General features: G+C 35.1%; 2 protein-coding genes across 2 annotated transcripts; both read right to left on the bottom strand.

Annotated features, from left to right (window-relative positions):
- Positions 1-1,416: 1,416 nt before the first annotated feature.
- On the bottom strand, positions 1,417-16,925 carry LOC129300185 (probable disease resistance protein At4g27220). Its single transcript, XM_054938723.1, has 5 exons — positions 16,897-16,925; positions 7,371-10,359; positions 2,424-2,501; positions 2,256-2,340; positions 1,417-2,071 (listed from the first exon to the last, which is right to left on the bottom strand). The coding sequence occupies exons 2-5, from the start codon at positions 9,969-9,971 to the stop codon at positions 1,431-1,433; spliced, it is 3,405 nt and encodes a 1,134-aa protein (XP_054794698.1). The 5' UTR covers positions 9,972-10,359; positions 16,897-16,925; the 3' UTR covers positions 1,417-1,430.
- Positions 4,047-5,915, bottom strand: LOC129300186 (probable disease resistance protein At4g27220). Its single transcript, XM_054938724.1, has 2 exons — positions 5,872-5,915; positions 4,047-5,796 (listed from the first exon to the last, which is right to left on the bottom strand). Exon 2 carries the CDS (start codon positions 5,716-5,718, stop codon positions 4,054-4,056), a length of 1,665 nt encoding a protein of 554 aa, XP_054794699.1. The 5' UTR covers positions 5,719-5,796; positions 5,872-5,915; the 3' UTR covers positions 4,047-4,053.
- Positions 16,926-16,942: the final 17 nt, after the last annotated feature.

The raw sequence follows: 16,942 nt of genomic DNA on the forward strand, positions 1-16,942 counted from the left end.
GTAATGTTAAGCTTGTTACCAAATCTTGGTAAAAGATAGAAAGTAATTATTAAAAGAAAATGTACATAATAATTTCCTTCCTCAAGAGCAATATGTGAAAATTTACAAAAACATTTTAAACTTGTATATGCTATCATTTTCCATTAGTATTTTTTTTTTTTAAATTTCTTTGTTATTACCCATTAGCAATCTCAGCGAAGACCGAGGCCTAAGTATCTTTGAAGATTTTAGTTGGATAATATAGAACGAAATAAAAATATAATTATACTCTATTGAAGTTTATTTTGATTTAAATATTATTTTCTTTCTCCATTCCAACCATTTATAGTAATCTACTGTAATAGGAGTTACACAAGTTTTGATTTTTGCTTTTGTTTGTCTTTCCGCTTTCACCTGTTAGTAGTCAAGAAGTTAGGTTCAGAGTGGAAGTGATTCAGGCATGTGAGCCATAAGAACTAGAGGATTTGCCCAAATAACATATATATTACTCAGAGCATGTTGAATACGTGGGGATACAAGAACAATGACTATTATTACAGATATTTGAAATCCAAGATAAAGAAAGATAAGATCTAGTCAACATGGCAATTTTGGACATGTTGTTTGGAAGTACAATTGCAGGGGGTGTTCTTAGAAAATAAAGTATGATAAACCACAAACCAAATCAAAGTTCAGACAAATAGAGTGATCTCAAGAGTTTCATGTCTCATCACTAAGCATACTTAAAAGCCAAATACATCACCAGGTTTTGAGAGATCATCCTTCACACTAGCCAAGCTTGCTCTTGCATCACTGAGTCGTTCTTCCAAGGTGCTTATTAGAGTTGGGAATAAGGGCCGAGCTTGACAAGCCACCCGTTTAAGCCCGTTTTAATAAGGGTTCGGGTTTAAAAATTTGACATTTTTTAGGGTAATCGGGCTTCGAAGCCCGGCCCTTTTAAGCCCTAAAAAAACGGGCTTAGGCCCGGGCGGCCCACGAAACCCGTTTTACTATTCACAAAGTATTGTTTTCACCTCTTTCCAGATAATGTGCAAACATTGATTTGTATTTTGTACCAGCAATTGGTTGAATTGTTTTGTACCATTTTATAGTAATTTTTATATTTTATCTTGTGATATATGTATAGATATATATTTGATAATAAAACAATTTAATTAATAATTATTGTAGGTGATGATGAAGAAGCTACAGAAATAATTAATATTGAGCCTCCGCCTCCATCTTTCACAAATGGATCTACATCTGAGGGTTTTAATATTTTATTTATGGATGATAATGAGGGAGATCTTAATTAGGATTGATGATGATGTTTGCCTTCATCTTATTTGGACTTTTAAATTTTTTGTTCATTTTTTAGATTATGTGAGACTTGGTTTGATATATGTTAAATTTTAAAATATTCTAAATAAATTTAAATGTTGAATTTTATTTTATTTTATTTTATTCTTATCCGGACTTACGGGCCCGGCCTTGAGCCCTATGAATAAGGGTCGGGCTTCAATTTTAGGATCAAATTGGGGTAACCGAGCTTTAGGGCCTAAGCCTATAAGGGCCGAGCCCATATAGGCTAGGCCCGCCCGTTTACCAACTCTAGTGCTTATTTGAGACTCCAACTGATCCAGCCAGGCCAACTTGTTATTATGACTGGCTTGCATATCCGTCACTCTTTGTCGAACAGATGCCAGCCACATCTTGTCAAAGCCAAAATGTTCCAGTTCATAGTATAGATCTTCAAATTCATTCATCTTTGAATTATCCATTGTCTTTGGTGTCTCTGAGTTTAAGAATGCCAACATGTCAGCCAAGGATTTATATCCCACCTTGCAAATCCTAGGAGTCCTTTGTTTGCGTTTCCATTGCCATAAATGTGGATATTTGACAAATGCCTCTTCGAGCAAGCAAGCACGCCTTGCCTTAATCTTAAACAGACCATGAAAATCAATCAACTCCTCTGCTGGAGGGTGCTGATTTGTTGAAGACGAAGTCCTCAGTGCTTCTGCAGTCAGGAGAGTGGTAGTGATGCTACTACCTGGTGAAAGCACTGTTGGATCCATAGACAGAGGAAGAGACACTACAAATAACAATGATACCAATTTCAATTTAAATATTTAAAATAGGAGAAAGTTTGGGAAGTCATCGCAGCAAGTTGCAATTTATTTGAAGCTTGGAAACATTTCAATTGAAATTTTAAAGTTGCTAACAGTTTGTGCAACTTGGATATGTACATTAGTTCTTTTGATTAACTCAAATGATACCTTTGTAATCTTCAAGAGCTTGTTGCGAGTCCATCACAATCTGTGGCGGTTCAAGTTTAACCTGTGGTTGTTTCACAATCAACTCCTGTATATATGATCAACAATTTTAGCCTTTTAGTTTATCCTCTGTATCATGTTATCCCATGAAGAAGAGTGCAGTGAGCCTACCTGTGATGAAGTTCCTACTGTTGATTCTTCTGACGCAGGATTTTTATGAAGACTTCCCTTTGATGTTTCTGTGTTATTCTGCACATTAATTGATAATTGATGCATTTTAGTTTCTAAGTTTAACTTCAGTGATCAACTTAATTTTATATACCTAAAATATAGTGTAATTTACTGAGAGTAATTCACAAATGTAAAAGAAAGTAATATAAATTTTGCTCTTAAAGGCCTTCTTGAGTGTCAACTACTAAATCAAATTCTTGCATCAAGACTTTTGATGCATCTTCTTCTACGACACCAGCAAGCCTTTGGACTTAAAAAACGAACTTCCTGTCAAGCTAGCAAGTGATTGTCGCAATTGTTAGGCTAAGTTGTAAATAATAGTGTGTGCCAATGCGCACTAGTATTACCTGCTTCGTAGCCTCCTCACCATCTTCTTGTCTTATTTCAGAATCTAAACAAGAGAAATCCCTCAACTTTGGACATACCACCATAAACCGTTCATCCAATTGCCACGTCACATGATAATTTTGTGGGCAAATGCTGATGACGTTTCGCAAGTTAACGAGCTTGAGTTTTTTCATAGCTGGAAGGTGAATGATGATCTGGTTCTGATTTTGATCTTTTTCATGATTATCTTCACCAAATACATATTGCAACTCAGCATCATCTTCTATTTCAAGACTCTCTAGTTGCAGAAGGCCACTGGCAAGAGAGATCGGCATTATGCATTTTAGATTTTCACAACTTTTTACCCTGACTTGGTTCAACTTTGGGAGCACAGGCCTTGCTGAAATATCATCATCATTGTCAACTGTAACCATATGCCTCAGTTCACCACAACCTATCACTTCTAGCTCTTCTAACATCACCATTTTTTGGGCACAGGTAGCTGTGAAGAGAGATGCCAATTGGCTACAGTTTGTTATAAACATCTTCTGTAACTTCTCAAAAAGGCCAGAAGGAGGTGGACCATGGCAAAAGGCTTCCAAGCATTTCATGGATTCCACTTTCAACACCTGCAACTTCAAGAAGATGATTCTAGCTTGATATGATTGATCATTTGTGGTGTCGATCAGCCATTTTATGCAATCAGAATCACGAAGTACAAATTCTTTTAACTCATCCAAAGATTCACCCTGTATTGGAAATATGTCAGGAACGATGCTTGTACAATTCCCCCGAATTTTTTCAAAGAAAAGAACCTCCAGTGTCTGGGGCAATGCCTTGACTACTGCGTTTGGGATAGAGGCATCAAAATTATTTATGGAAATGAGTTTAGACAACGAATAATCATCCTTGGAAGTATTTACGGAGCCTCCAATTTCTAAATGATACCTTTGGAGTACATTAAAGGAGCTAATTCGATGACAAATTTCAGCAACATTCTGATGTACCTGCACCATATCTGGAAGATGATCTTCAACAAAATACAGCTCCTCCAGTTGGGAACATCTGGTAAGCACCTTATAAGGATTCCCTCCTATTTTGCAATGTGACACTTCCAATAATCTTAACGCCTTTAGATTTGCTAATTCTTCAGGCAGCTCTTTCATTTCACAATATAATAGCTCAACAGTGTGAAGCATCTCCATTTTTTGAAAAACAGAGATATCAGTTAATGTCCATCCTCTCAAAGAGTTCGAAGCATTTTTAGTCTATCAATTGATTCAGGTAGCAGTAGAACCGGGTTCATCCCAATAGATGTATTTTTTATGGCTAGCACTTTCAGTTTTACCATCTCCTTGAAAAACATATATGGGAATTTTGATGAGTATCCACCATTATTGGACACAACTAGTATCTCAAGTTCCGGGCAAATCAACTGATCTGGAATTTCTCTTATATCATGGCAATATAATCTGTTTGTATCTTTCATATATATTGCCTCTGTCAAGGTTACAATCTGTCTAGGTCCCATAATCACTTGAGTTTTTTCCTTTGATTCCCATAAGGCCAAATCATGTAACAGTTCGTGTAATTTGACATACTGTCTTTCTTGCAATAACAAACAGTACTTACTGAACTTATCAATGGCTGCATGCACTTTGGACCTAGCTCCTTGATATGAGTCAATACCTTGAAATATGCCCAACCCAAATGCAAATCTGATTAGAACTTCAATAGCGATTTCTAAATCCTTGGGGAATAGAGCACATAATAAATAGAGTGATAGCTCCTCTGCATCATGCTTCAACGAATCTAAACTGAATTTCAAAGATGTGAAAGCATCATCCAGTCCTTCTTCAATATTTAGCGGCCATCCACGTTCTTTCAATGTTGCCAGTGCGTCTTTCCATGCAAAATGTTCTTGGCCCCTCAAAGTACTGGCCGTAGCTTTAATTGCAATAGGTAATCCACCACATTCACGAGTGAGCTCGCAAGCTGCTTGTTGGAATGTGTCTTTTATTTCTCCAGCATGACGTTGGAAAAATTGCCAGGATTCCTCTTCCGTTAAAAGTGACAAATAAATCATTTCGCGAAATTCCATGATGTCACATATCTGTTGCCGTCGAGTACTTAGAAGAACCTTGCAATTCTCACCAATAGGAATTCCGATGGCTTCAAAGTCAAGCTCTTGCCACACATCATCCAGAATTATAAGAAATTTTTTATCAACCATTCCAAATTCCATGCACAATCTTGCAGCTCTAGATCGTACATTTTGCGCTATAGGCCCAAATTCCAGGCCCATCCAGCTTGCAATGCTTTCTTGAATAGCATGATAATTAGGAGGGTGGGACACAACAACAAATGCTGTCTGGTAAAGTTTAGAGTCGTTCACTTCCTTGTGCACTTCTTTTAACAGGGTTGACTTACCACAACCCCCCGGTCCACAAAGCCCAATTTTTATCTTCTCATCATCTCTCAGTGCCTTTAAGATGTTGTTGCGTGCTTCTTCTGTGCTCTTGAATAGAATGAAATCTTCTGCTGGGCCCATGGGTTGAAGTAATGGCAACAGTTCTCGTCTCAAACTTGCATTAAGATACTTCATTGCTACCGTTTCCTTCTCTGCTTTCTTGCCCACAATATATCGACGTATCCAGTTTGGGCAAGCCCCATAGCAACAGCTCTGGCTTGCTTCTGCTTTATGTTTAAGCGTCTCCGCTTTTCCTATCAGATACTCTGCTTTAAGCAATTGACGCTGAAGGACATATGACGGCTCTTTACAGTTGGCTCTCTCTCTTCTTAATTGGGCTAGCATGTCATTTGTGGTTGACATTAAGTTGTTTTGTTCATCACCCAGCTCTTCAACAAGCTCATTGAACTGATAACAATAACGAACCTCCCGTCTCATCGCCGACACTCAATTTACTAGAACCCCTGCCCCAAAACTGACTCCCAATTCCGCATCGGCCATTGAAAGTGATCTAACCTGAATAGAAATGAACAGAAATGTGTCATTCATGCAATAGCAAGGTAAGTACACCATAGACGAATCTATAGTTACCAAAATTCATTTGAAGTTGAATGATCGGATAACATATATCGAAGATGCGTGCGTCTAAATTGTTTGCCCTTATTTTATAGTTATTGTTTTAGAATATGTTTTATTGGCATAATTACTAGATTGTATACTTTCCATTAGTATATTATAAATCATAATGGAAACTTTTTAATTTTCTTTTCTTTTCTTTTTTCTTTTTGATGAACAAAAGACTTGTTAATTTGTTGTGTTTGTATTTTTGTAGGACATGTAAGGAGAATTTCATTTGAGGCCCCTCAAGCAACTTTATTACTCTAAATTAGGTCCCTAAGATTATGAAATTCTACTGCAAGCCCAAGGGCTCAACCTGTATTTTTTGTCAATTGGGTAAACACCTCCTCTGGAAAAAACCAAAAAAAAAAAAAAAAAACCATCCTACCAAAAAGAAAATTTTTATTAACAAGTGCCTGTGCGTTAATCAATAACAAGCCATGCGTGACAACAATAAATTCACTTGATCCCTGTCAACGAGGTTAACAATCAGGAAAAAGAAGAAGGGGCATTTAAGTAATTAACAAAAATATTTCCAGATTGAGCCTTTCAGTTTGCAGTGGAATTTCAGAATCTTAAAGTGCTCAATTTGGAATAAAATTTTGAGAGGCTTAGATGAAATTCTCCCTTAGATGTAAATGTTATTTGCACTTTCCTATTAAAAGAAAGAAATAATGCAATTTGGAATGTGACAGAGATCAAACTAAGATTCAAGTCAATAATAAAATTGAAATGAAAACATCAAAATTCAAATACCTAATCTAGTATAGTAACTTGATGTTATTGGTTTCAATTTTCTATAATTCCCAAACAAAAAATTTTAAACGCATGAATTTTATATGCAGTATTTTAAATCTGAAATTCTCTTAAAAGTATATTTGAAATGGAAGAGACAGTGATGCACACAAACATTTTCCAAGTTCCTAATTCCAGGAAATTCAAAATATATATGTAAGAGGGAGATCGGGGAGGAAAGATAGAGGGAAAAGATCTAAATCTGTTTCACATTCCTTTCCCCCAAAATCACTTAACCTTAAATTTAAAGCTTAAATACAGTTTAGCTTATCCATGACATAGTTAATCCAACTTTGCATACGTTTACTGCCACTAAAAAGAAAAAATCAGGTCATTGGGTTATACATATTACTGAAACTTGTAAAATTTTTAAGTAAAAAATCTTCAATAATCCATCATAAAATGAAGAATGTTTATTGCAACTTACAAATTACTCTACTTTTTAACAAGTAGCGAGTCTTGGAAAATAAATCACTTAAGGTCTTTGCTTTCTCATTGGCAATTTAGGTATTTGGTCCGTAGCTAGAATAAACTGATTGCTTAGGGCATTTTATAATGTTTTTGGCCTGATAAGAGAACTATACCCATCTGAAAATCAGGCCATCTATTGCAAACCAAAGAATTACAGGCTACACACACACATACACACATAAATAAAAAACTAGTCTTACCACTACCTGCTTCATAGCCTCCTCATCATCTTCTTGTCTTATTTCTGAATCTAAAGAAGATGCATCCCTCAACGTTGGACATGCCTCCACAAACCGTTCATCCAATTGCCACTTCACACGATAATTTTGTGGGCAAATGCCGATGATGTTTCGCAAGTTAATGAGCTTGAGTTTCTTCATAATTGGTAGCTCAATGATCATCTGGTTCTGATTTTGATCTTTTTCATGATTGTCTTCGCCAAATACATATTGCAACTTAGCAGCATCTTCTATTTCGAGACTCTCCAGTCGCAGAAGGCCACTAGCAAGAGAGATCGGCATTATGCATTCAAGATTTTCACAACTTTTTACCCTGACTTGGTTCAACTTTGGGAGCACTGACCCTACTGAAATATCTTCATCTTTTTCGACTGTAACCATATTCCTCAGGTCACCACAACCTATCACTTCCAGCTCTTCTAACATCACCATTTTTTGAGCACAGGTAGCTGTGAAGAGAGATGCCAATTGGCTACAATTTGTTATAAACATCTTCTGTAATTTCTCAAAAAGGCCAGAAGGAGGTGGACCATGGCATAAGGCTTCCAAGCATTTCATGGCTTCCACTTTCAACACCTGCAACTTGGAGAAGATGATTCTAGCTTGATATGATTGATCATTTGTGGTGTCAATCAGCCATTTTATGCAATCAGAATCACGAAGTACAAATTCTTTTAACTCATCCAAACATTCACCCCGTGTTGGGAATATGTCAGGAACGATGCTTGTACAATTCCCCCGAAATTTTTCAAAGCAAAGAACCTCAAGTGTCTGGGGCAATGCCTTGACTACTGCATTTGGGATAGAGGCATCAAAATTATTTACGGATATGAGTTTAGACAACGAATAATCATCCTTGGAAGTATTTATGGAGCCTCCAATTTCTAAATGATACCTTTGGAGGACCTTAAAGGAGCCAATTCGGTGAAAAAATTCAGCAACATTTTGATCTGCCTGCACCATATCTGGAAGATCATTTTCAACGAAATACAGCTCCTCCAGTTGGGAACATCTGGTAAGCACCTTATAAGGATTCCCTCCTATTTTGCAATGTGACACTTCCAATAATCTTAATGCCTCTAGATTTGCTAATTCTTCAGGAAGCCCTTTTATTTCACAATATGATAGCTCAACAGTGTGAAGCATCTCTAATTTTTGGTGAACAGAGATATCAATTAATGTCCATCCTCTCAAACAAAGAGTTCGAAGCATTTTTAGTCTGTCAATTGATCCAGGTAGCAGTAGAACTGGGTTCATCCCAATGGATGTATTTTTGATGGCGAGCACTTTGAGCTTTACCATCCCTTTGAAACAAGCATCTAGGAATTCTGTTGAGCATCCATTATCATTGGACACTAGTAGTATCTCAAGTTCAGGACAATTCAACTGATCTGGCATTACATATATATTACGGCCATATAATCTGGTTGTATCTTTCATATAATATTCCTTTGTTAGATCCTCTAGACTTTGTCTGGGACCCATAATCACTTGAACTTTGTTCTTCGCTTCCCATAAGGCTAAGGCACGCAACATGTAATGCATTTTAACACACTGCCCTTCATCATGTAGCAGCAAACTGTGTCTTTTGAATTTATCAATGACTGTTGGCACTTTCGACCTTGCTCTTTCATATGACTTGACATCCAGAAATATGCCTAACCCAAATGCAAATCTGATGAGATCTTCAATGGCAATCTCTGAATTGTTAGGGAACAGAGTACATAATGAATAAAGTGATACCTCTTCTGCACCTTCCAACTCATCAATACTACATTTTAGACATGTATAAGGATTATCCGGTCCTTTTTCAATATCTAGTGGCCGCCTACGATCTTTCAATGTCGCGAATGCTTCTTTCCACTCATGAAGTTCTTTAGTCCTCAAAGTACTAGCCACAGCTTTAATTGCAACAGGTAATCTGTCACATTCATGAGTGATCTCTTGAGCCACTTGTAGGAATGAATCTTCTACTTTACCAGCATGCATTTGAAACAGTTTCCAGGCATCCTCGTTCGTTAAAAGTGGCAGCGGAATCACTGCATCTTTATCAAATTTCATCATGTCAAATATACGTCTATTCCGAGAACCCAGAAGAACCTTGCATTTCTCACCGACAGGAACTCCTATGGCTTCTAAGTGAAGCACATCCCACACTTCATCCAGGATTATAAGATACTTACTTTCATCATCCATTGCATCAAATGCCATACGCAGTCTTGCAGCTCTATCTTGTACATTTCGCTCTGTCGGCCCAAATTCCAGGCCCATCCGGCTTACAACGCTGTCTTGAATAGCTAGATAATTTGGAGGATTGGACACAGTAGCAAATGCCGTCTTGTAAGGTGTGGAGTCTTCAACTTCCTTCTGCAGTTTTTTTAACAAGGACGACTTACCACAACCCCCCATTCCCCAAAGCCCTATTCTTATCTTCTTATCATTTCTCACTGCCTTTAAGATTTCTTTGCCAGCCTCTTCTGTGCATTTGAAAGGAATAAATTCTTCTGATGGGCCCATGGGTCGAAGTGATAGACGACGTGATAATAGCTTTGGCCCCAAATTTGTCATGGAGCGTCTTCAATGCTTCCTTGTTCTTCTTTGCTTTCTTGGCTACAGTGTATCGACCTATCCAGTTAGGGCAAGCCCCATTGCAACAGTCCTGGCTTGCTTCTGCTTCCCCTTTCAGCTTCTCCGATTCGGCTATGAGAACTTTTGCGTCCTTCACCTGCTCCTTAAGGTAATCCGAAGGCTCTTTAGTGTTGACTCTGTCTTTACTAAATTGGGCTTCCATGCCAGCTCTGGTTGACTCTAATTTCTGTTGTCCAACATCCATGTCTGTAACAATCTCATTGAATTCATAACAATAAAGAGCTTCTCGTCCTATTGCTGTCACCGCACTTGCTGCAACATTCGCCCCCAAACTGACTCCAAAGTCGGCCATTGAAACTGATCTGACCTGAATAAGAGAGTGTAGAAAAGTAAGTCATTCATGCAAATAGCAAGGCAAGTGCAATAGATGAATATGTAGTCATCAAATTTCAAAAGCGTTTCAAGTTGAAAGAGGCCACCGTACATATTGAAGATGAACGTGTCTAGCATTTTTCTCTTTATTGTATAATTATAGTTTTAGAATTTTATTTATTGACATAAATATTACGGTATCATATTCCCAACACATAAGTACTCTCTTAGACATTATTATAGGAGGTTTGTTTACTCTCTCAAACAAGTTCTTATAGTAATGACTAGAGGGAGTGTCTCATAAATCATAATGATTAGTTACGTTTGCATTGTGTTTCAGCACGATTATCTTTTATATGTAATTTATTGCTATTAATTTCACATTCACATTTAAAGAAAAAGAGTGAAGGCCGGAGTTAATGGGAGAGGTTCGAACTAAAATTCTAGAAGTCACAATCCTATTAAATTGAAATGAGAAGCCAGAAATTCATTCAAATCTTTTATGTACCTTTGAAATAAGAAATCGTTTACCTACTTTGAGGGATCCCCCACCCCTCAAGAGGGAAGAGGGAGGATAGCGAAAATCAACATCTATTGTACGTAGAAGCTTATGCATAATCTAAAATCTCAAGTACTAAAATTACATGGTATTGTTGGAGGGGAGAGGATTCTCTTCTCTTCCTTCCCATTCTCTTCCCCTCCTTTTCTCAATTTCTAACCATTAGATTAAAATTTTGGATAATCCAAATTTGATCTCTTTCAAAATATTTCATTTTACTACTTTACTTTTATTGTGTTTTTAATGTTTTTCTTAAATTTTAGTCATTTGAATTTTATCATTTACATTTTTATTATTTAATAATTGACAATTTTTAAGAGATCAAATCTGAATAGTTCAAATCTTAATCTAATGACTAACAAGGAAAAAGAATGAAAAAAGATGGGAAAGAAGAGGAGAGAATCCATACCTTTCTTGGAGTATCCAAGAATTTCTATTGATTCGATTCTTATAAATATGAATACTCTCCACTACTCAAACTTATCTAGATACCTCTTGGAAGTAGTATCCTTCCTTTCTTCTTATTGATCAATCACAACGTAACCCTCTTCTACTTTGTAAGCAGCTGCTTCATGCTTGCAACACCACATGGTCCTTGAAATTGCGTATGCTGCATCCACATTGCCTCAAAATATGATTTGGTCGAAAAGCAAAATAACAAGGGGTGATGACTGATGATTAGAATATATTCGAACTTTGATCAATCATGTCAAGAAAAAAATCTTGCTACCACTTGTCATTACATACACCCTAGTCAAGCAGTCTCGTATATGCCTACTAATAAAGTCGGTAATTCGGAATGAGCTTAACGGGCTAAATTGAGCCTGCTTGAAAAAATTTAGGGTCTAGCTTTAAAAAGTTAAGGTTTTTTTATGTTTAAAGCCTATTCGGGCTATCCAAATAGGGTTGAAGAAATTCGGGCCAAGCCCAATTGGGTTCAGACTTGGCCTGAATACCCAAATAAAAAAAATTTATTTTTAAAAAATATATAAAATATAATAAATATTAATTAACTTTTTAAGTTTTGAGTCATTTTATGCTAAGATATCATATATTTGAGTCCTATATATCATTTAACTATCAAAAATATATCGTTTATATTTTTTATAAAATAAAATAATTAATTTTAAAGTTAAAAAATTAATTAAAAATGATTTTTAAAATAAAATTTGAATATTTGGGCATCCTAAAGCTCGAAGGAATTCTAGTTGGGCTTAACTATTCGAGCTTTTCTGAGAATCGGGCCTATTTAGATTTAGGCCTGTTAGGGTTGGGCTTATTCGAACCGGCCCACTTAAATTCTTAGTTATACCTACTATTTTTCCTACTGCTTTTACTTCTCCATATGTACATGGTTCTTTCTGCTTCTATTTACACTAACCCGCAAAAATGGATCTAATCTTTAAAAGGATTGCATGTATGCAAGTTAGGTTTAATACCTTTGCTCTACTATAAAGGAGATGCAATATAATTGAAAGCATCCATCATTTATATCTATTCATAGTACTCGATGACAGCTTAATTATCCCACATTGTTTCCTTCTCACCTTGTAAGGCATTACACTTCACCCATCCAAAATCCTACTCTTAACTGTATGTTGAGGAACTAATCCGTTCTCAATTAAGTTTACTCCTCAAATTATCCTCCTACCAATATATCCCAATACCACCCACAAATCATATAGGTTCAATGTAAATTAGATGTTTCATTATTCAAGTAGTTTTTCTTTTGCTTGATCAAGGTTTAATGAATGCAACCAGATTTGGTTTATTCTCCCTCAACAGATCATTGCACGCTAGTGCAAACTTGTTACTTGCTACTTCACAAAAATTGTAGCACTAAAGGAATAGCCTGCTTATTTACTCATGTTTACCTCTAGGACCAAGTATTCCTCCTGGCCTAAATCCACATTCATGTCCATGCACAAATCATTGAATAGAAAAATCATCCATTTTGATTTCTAAATAGAAAAATATATTTCTACTCGATTGTTTGGTTTTAAAATAGAAAAATATGAAAATATATTTGTCCAACATGATTTTGAAATATTTTTATGGTGCTAATTTTACTAAACATAAGGCAAAATATATCTTGATATAAGGGTATAGCATCATTGTAAACTTCATTTATTTTATTTTCTACGTGTTTTTTCCTGCCAAACACAAGAAAGGATAACATTGGAGCTATTTGAAACTGTTTTTATTTTATTGTTATGAGAACTAGTATTTTGTAAAACATGTTTTGAGAACAAAAAAAATATTTTTCTTATTTTTCTGTTTTTTAAAATAATATTTTAGTTTTTATTCTTTAAAATACTTTTTAAAAATATGTTACCAAATAATTTTTTTTTTGTTCTTTTGTTCTAAAAAATAGAAAAATATTTCCATAACATATTACCAAACAGGTCCATTATTTCTCCAATTTTATTTTCTCTCTCTTCTCTTTCCTCCTAACTTTTCTTCCCATCCCAATAAAGTAGGATAGTTAGCTAGGGATATTAGGTGAAAAAATTAATGCTTAAATAGAACATGTTATATTATAAAATATGTTGGAGATACTTGTAATTAATAAGGGCTGGAGGAAGTGTTTCGCATGTAAATTTTAACATTTGACTTGTAAATCTCAAATGTTTGATATGTAAATATGATTATTAAAATTTATTAAATTAATTGCTTTCTTTGATCCACAGTTGCCGGTCAACACTCCAATCAAATAAGGTAAGTCTAAAGGTATTTGTGTTATTTTATTGTTAGAAATTAGTTACCACTAAACCAATCCTAAAGAATTTGAGAATGTTTTATTCAAATTCCACAATTCATAATTTTCTTAAATTCTTATTCTGTTTTACGCCCCCTCCCTTCCAAAATTCGGGAGGGCAAATAATAAATTATAATTTTGTCATGCAAGGATTAAATGCCTATTTTTTTTTTTAAATTTTCCAAACTGTCCAAACAAACAAATCACCGTATCCAGATCCCTCATGGATCATTCAACAAGACAGACTTAGGTCCAAGAGTATCATCTCATTTGTGCTATGCAAACTCTCCATTTGTCACGTCTCTCGGCTACCGCGAGCGGAGGAATGTGCAAATCTATCCTTTAACTATTTGGGAGGCGTGATTGGTACATTTTAAAAGGCACTGGAAAAAGAAGAAGAAGAAGAAGGCACAATGTCTCTTAATTTATTTTAAAGAGTAAAAATGTCTTGAATTTTTTATCCCTAAAAATGACTAGTATTCTAAACTTTTTTTAAAACTTTCAGGTACAATATTACCCTTTCCTTAAATATGAAAAAAAGTTATAGTTAACATGATGAAGAGTATTATAATATCTTTCATTCTCCTTCTTCTACATTTTCCTCTATTTGCAACTTCCTAGCTTATTCTTATCTCCCATGTCTCTCTGAGTTCTATCTTCCACTTATGTTTTGTTTGGATGGGGGGAGAATATGAGAGGAAAAAAATGTGAGAAGAAAATAAAAAAAATAACTTTTTTCTTGTTTGGATGAAAAAGAAAAAGTGAAGAAAGGAAGGAAGAATATAGGAGAAAATTGGGTGTGAGAGTCACCATATTTTCTCTTCACAAATGTAAAGATTTTGAGAGGAAAATATTTATTTCACATATGCCCTTTTGCTTCTTCACACATGAGTATTTGCTTCATCATCTTTTACCCTTTATTTTTTTGCCTCATGACCTCAATGTTCTGATTTACATTATATTTGCTATAATAATTTATTTACTACACTATAATAAGTGATACTAACTATTATAAAAATAATTTAATACTGATTCACATAATTTTTATGATGGTAAAAGTCTTTAGCTTAAAAATTAAAGACCTCGCATTACTTTGTCTTAGTGTTGTGCATGTCTCCATCTTCTTTGTAAACTGCATGTTTTTATAAATATGTGCCTTTCATATTTTTATGATATTATGAATATATAATTTATTTTTTATGTTCTGTTTCATATGCTGGTTGTGGAACTCATGACTATAAGTAAAAGCAAAATACTCTCACCAACCAAACAAGAGCTGAATTGAAATTTATTTATTTAGTTACTATATTTAATTTTAAGAAATTATACACTTTTTAATTTTTTGTAAATAAAAAATAATATATTTTTACTAAATTATTTGGTTTTAAAATATAATAACATGAAAGTAATTTCTACCAAATAATTTGATTTTAGATTATTTTGATGATGTTAATTTTTATATAATGTTTACTTTCAATATATTTTTACACATCTAGTTACGTTAAACATAATATTTTAATATAAGAGTATTATAATTATTATAATATTTACTCATTTTTTTTTCTTATTTTCTTCTGTGCGTTGAAAATATTTTTTTTTTAATTTTACTTTTTTTTATTTTCTTTTCTTATATTTTTTTTTTCAACTTTTCTTTTCATTTAAATGGAGAGTCAAGGTGAGAAATGAGATATTGAAATTCGAACATGGCGTGGAACCTTTAGTCACATATCCAAACTTACTACTCACGAACTCTGTTGAGTTCTTCATAACGGATTTCAGATCCCCGAGAATCTCGCTTGCGACGGTGGAATTCAACTCCTCCAGAGTGTACAGAGAAGTCTCCTGGTACGTAATCATAGCGTTCAGCCACTTCTGAACGTTGTCGATCTTCGACGGCGAAAGGATCTTCCCGCCGCTGCCGTCGCCCTCCAGCGACGATTGACTCATTGAGTCAATCCACTGCATCATCAAACACGATTCTGCACCCATCGATCGCCTTCTGAACACGCCGATCCTTCACATTGACCTTGAGCTTGGAAGGGAACTTCGAGAGATGGAGAGCTCATCAATGGCGACTCGGAGACAGAGCTTGAAGAGACGATCTGGATCGGTAGTTTAGGATTATGGAGGAACGAGATACTGGATAAACACGAGTTGGTGTACTGAGTGATTGTTGTTCCATGAATTCACCATTGTCGAGATTCTTGCTGCCAATCTGACCATGATTGCATGTCCCTCCTCCGTGTTGGTCGATATGGGTTGCTGTTGTTGCTGGTTTTTTTTTTTTTGGGGTGGTTTCTGGATATTCTGTTCTATTTGTTCTTGACTTACAAGCTTCTTGACTTATGTTTTTTATTTTCTTCCTCTCTACTCCTTGTTTCTCTCACCGATGGCTGAGGTGAGAAGATTTATTGTTTTTTATGTTGTTGAAATCTGCTATTCCATGATCTTTTTATTTTTCACGAGAATGACTGCAAATTTTCTATCTGCATTAGTGGAACTAGGGATGTGCATAGCCAGGTCGGACTGGGCAATGAACTCGAAGCATGACCCAGAAAGTGGACGGGCTAGGTCTGTTAGCCCGACACCCCACCTTGCCCGAAGATTGACCAAGGTTTGTAGGGTCAGGGTCGGGCTGATGAGTATCTCCAAGTCCAACCTCCGTCCCTTTTTTTTTTTTTGTAAGTTTGGTGCTTAAAAAAATTCAATCAGGAATAAAATTGATCACAAAGATGAACAAAGGGCAAAACTTTCTCGAGCGAGTGACGAGAAGAAGGATCGATTAGAAAGAAACTTCATGGGATCGGAGCTACGAAAGAGCAGGAGGTGGAGTACGAGGCGTCGTTTGTGATACTGTTGGAATATTTATTTATCTATTTGCATTATTTAATGAATTTGGATTGCTCTTTATAATCTTATATGAATCATAATAAGTGAAACTATATAATACATTCAATAAACAGAAGTTCAATTTACAACTCTACAACTATCACTTATTTTCTATTTTTAATTAATTGGATCAAAGTTAATAAAATATAATTAATTAATTATTTGTTAAAGTGGCTATTGATTTGATTATATAAATCAATATACACCAATTAGTGATAACTACAAAGATAATTTAGGTTTTGTATTTAGTCAATGAATTTTTCACGCAGCATATCACTTTAGTATTATTAAATTATATAAATTGAAAGCCTAGAGTTAACACATACCTGAAAATTTGGAAGAAGTGGGATCTGACTCTTAATCGGACTTAAT

The sequence above is a fragment of the Prosopis cineraria genome, unplaced genomic scaffold (assembly GCF_029017545.1).
Source record: "Prosopis cineraria cultivar Desert tree isolate PC_DT_omini unplaced genomic scaffold, ASM2901754v1 PC1468, whole genome shotgun sequence".
Taxonomy (NCBI): Eukaryota; Viridiplantae; Streptophyta; class Magnoliopsida; order Fabales; family Fabaceae; genus Prosopis; species Prosopis cineraria.

Bases quoted from the DNA above. Each gene is read 5' to 3' on its own strand.
- LOC129300186 (XM_054938724.1), bottom strand. From the start codon at position 5,718: ATGAGACGGGAGGTTCGTTATTGTTATCAGTTCAATGAGCTTGTTGAA.
- LOC129300185 (XM_054938723.1), bottom strand. From the start codon at position 9,971: ATGACAAATTTGGGGCCAAAGCTATTATCACGTCGTCTATCACTTCGA. The intron at 2,502-7,370 runs GTAGTGGTAAGA...ATTAATGTGCAG, and splicing joins ATGAGGAGGCTATGAAGCAG to AATAACACAGAAACATCAAA. The intron at 2,341-2,423 runs GTAGGCTCACTG...TCATATATACAG, and splicing joins CAGTAGGAACTTCATCACAG to GAGTTGATTGTGAAACAACC.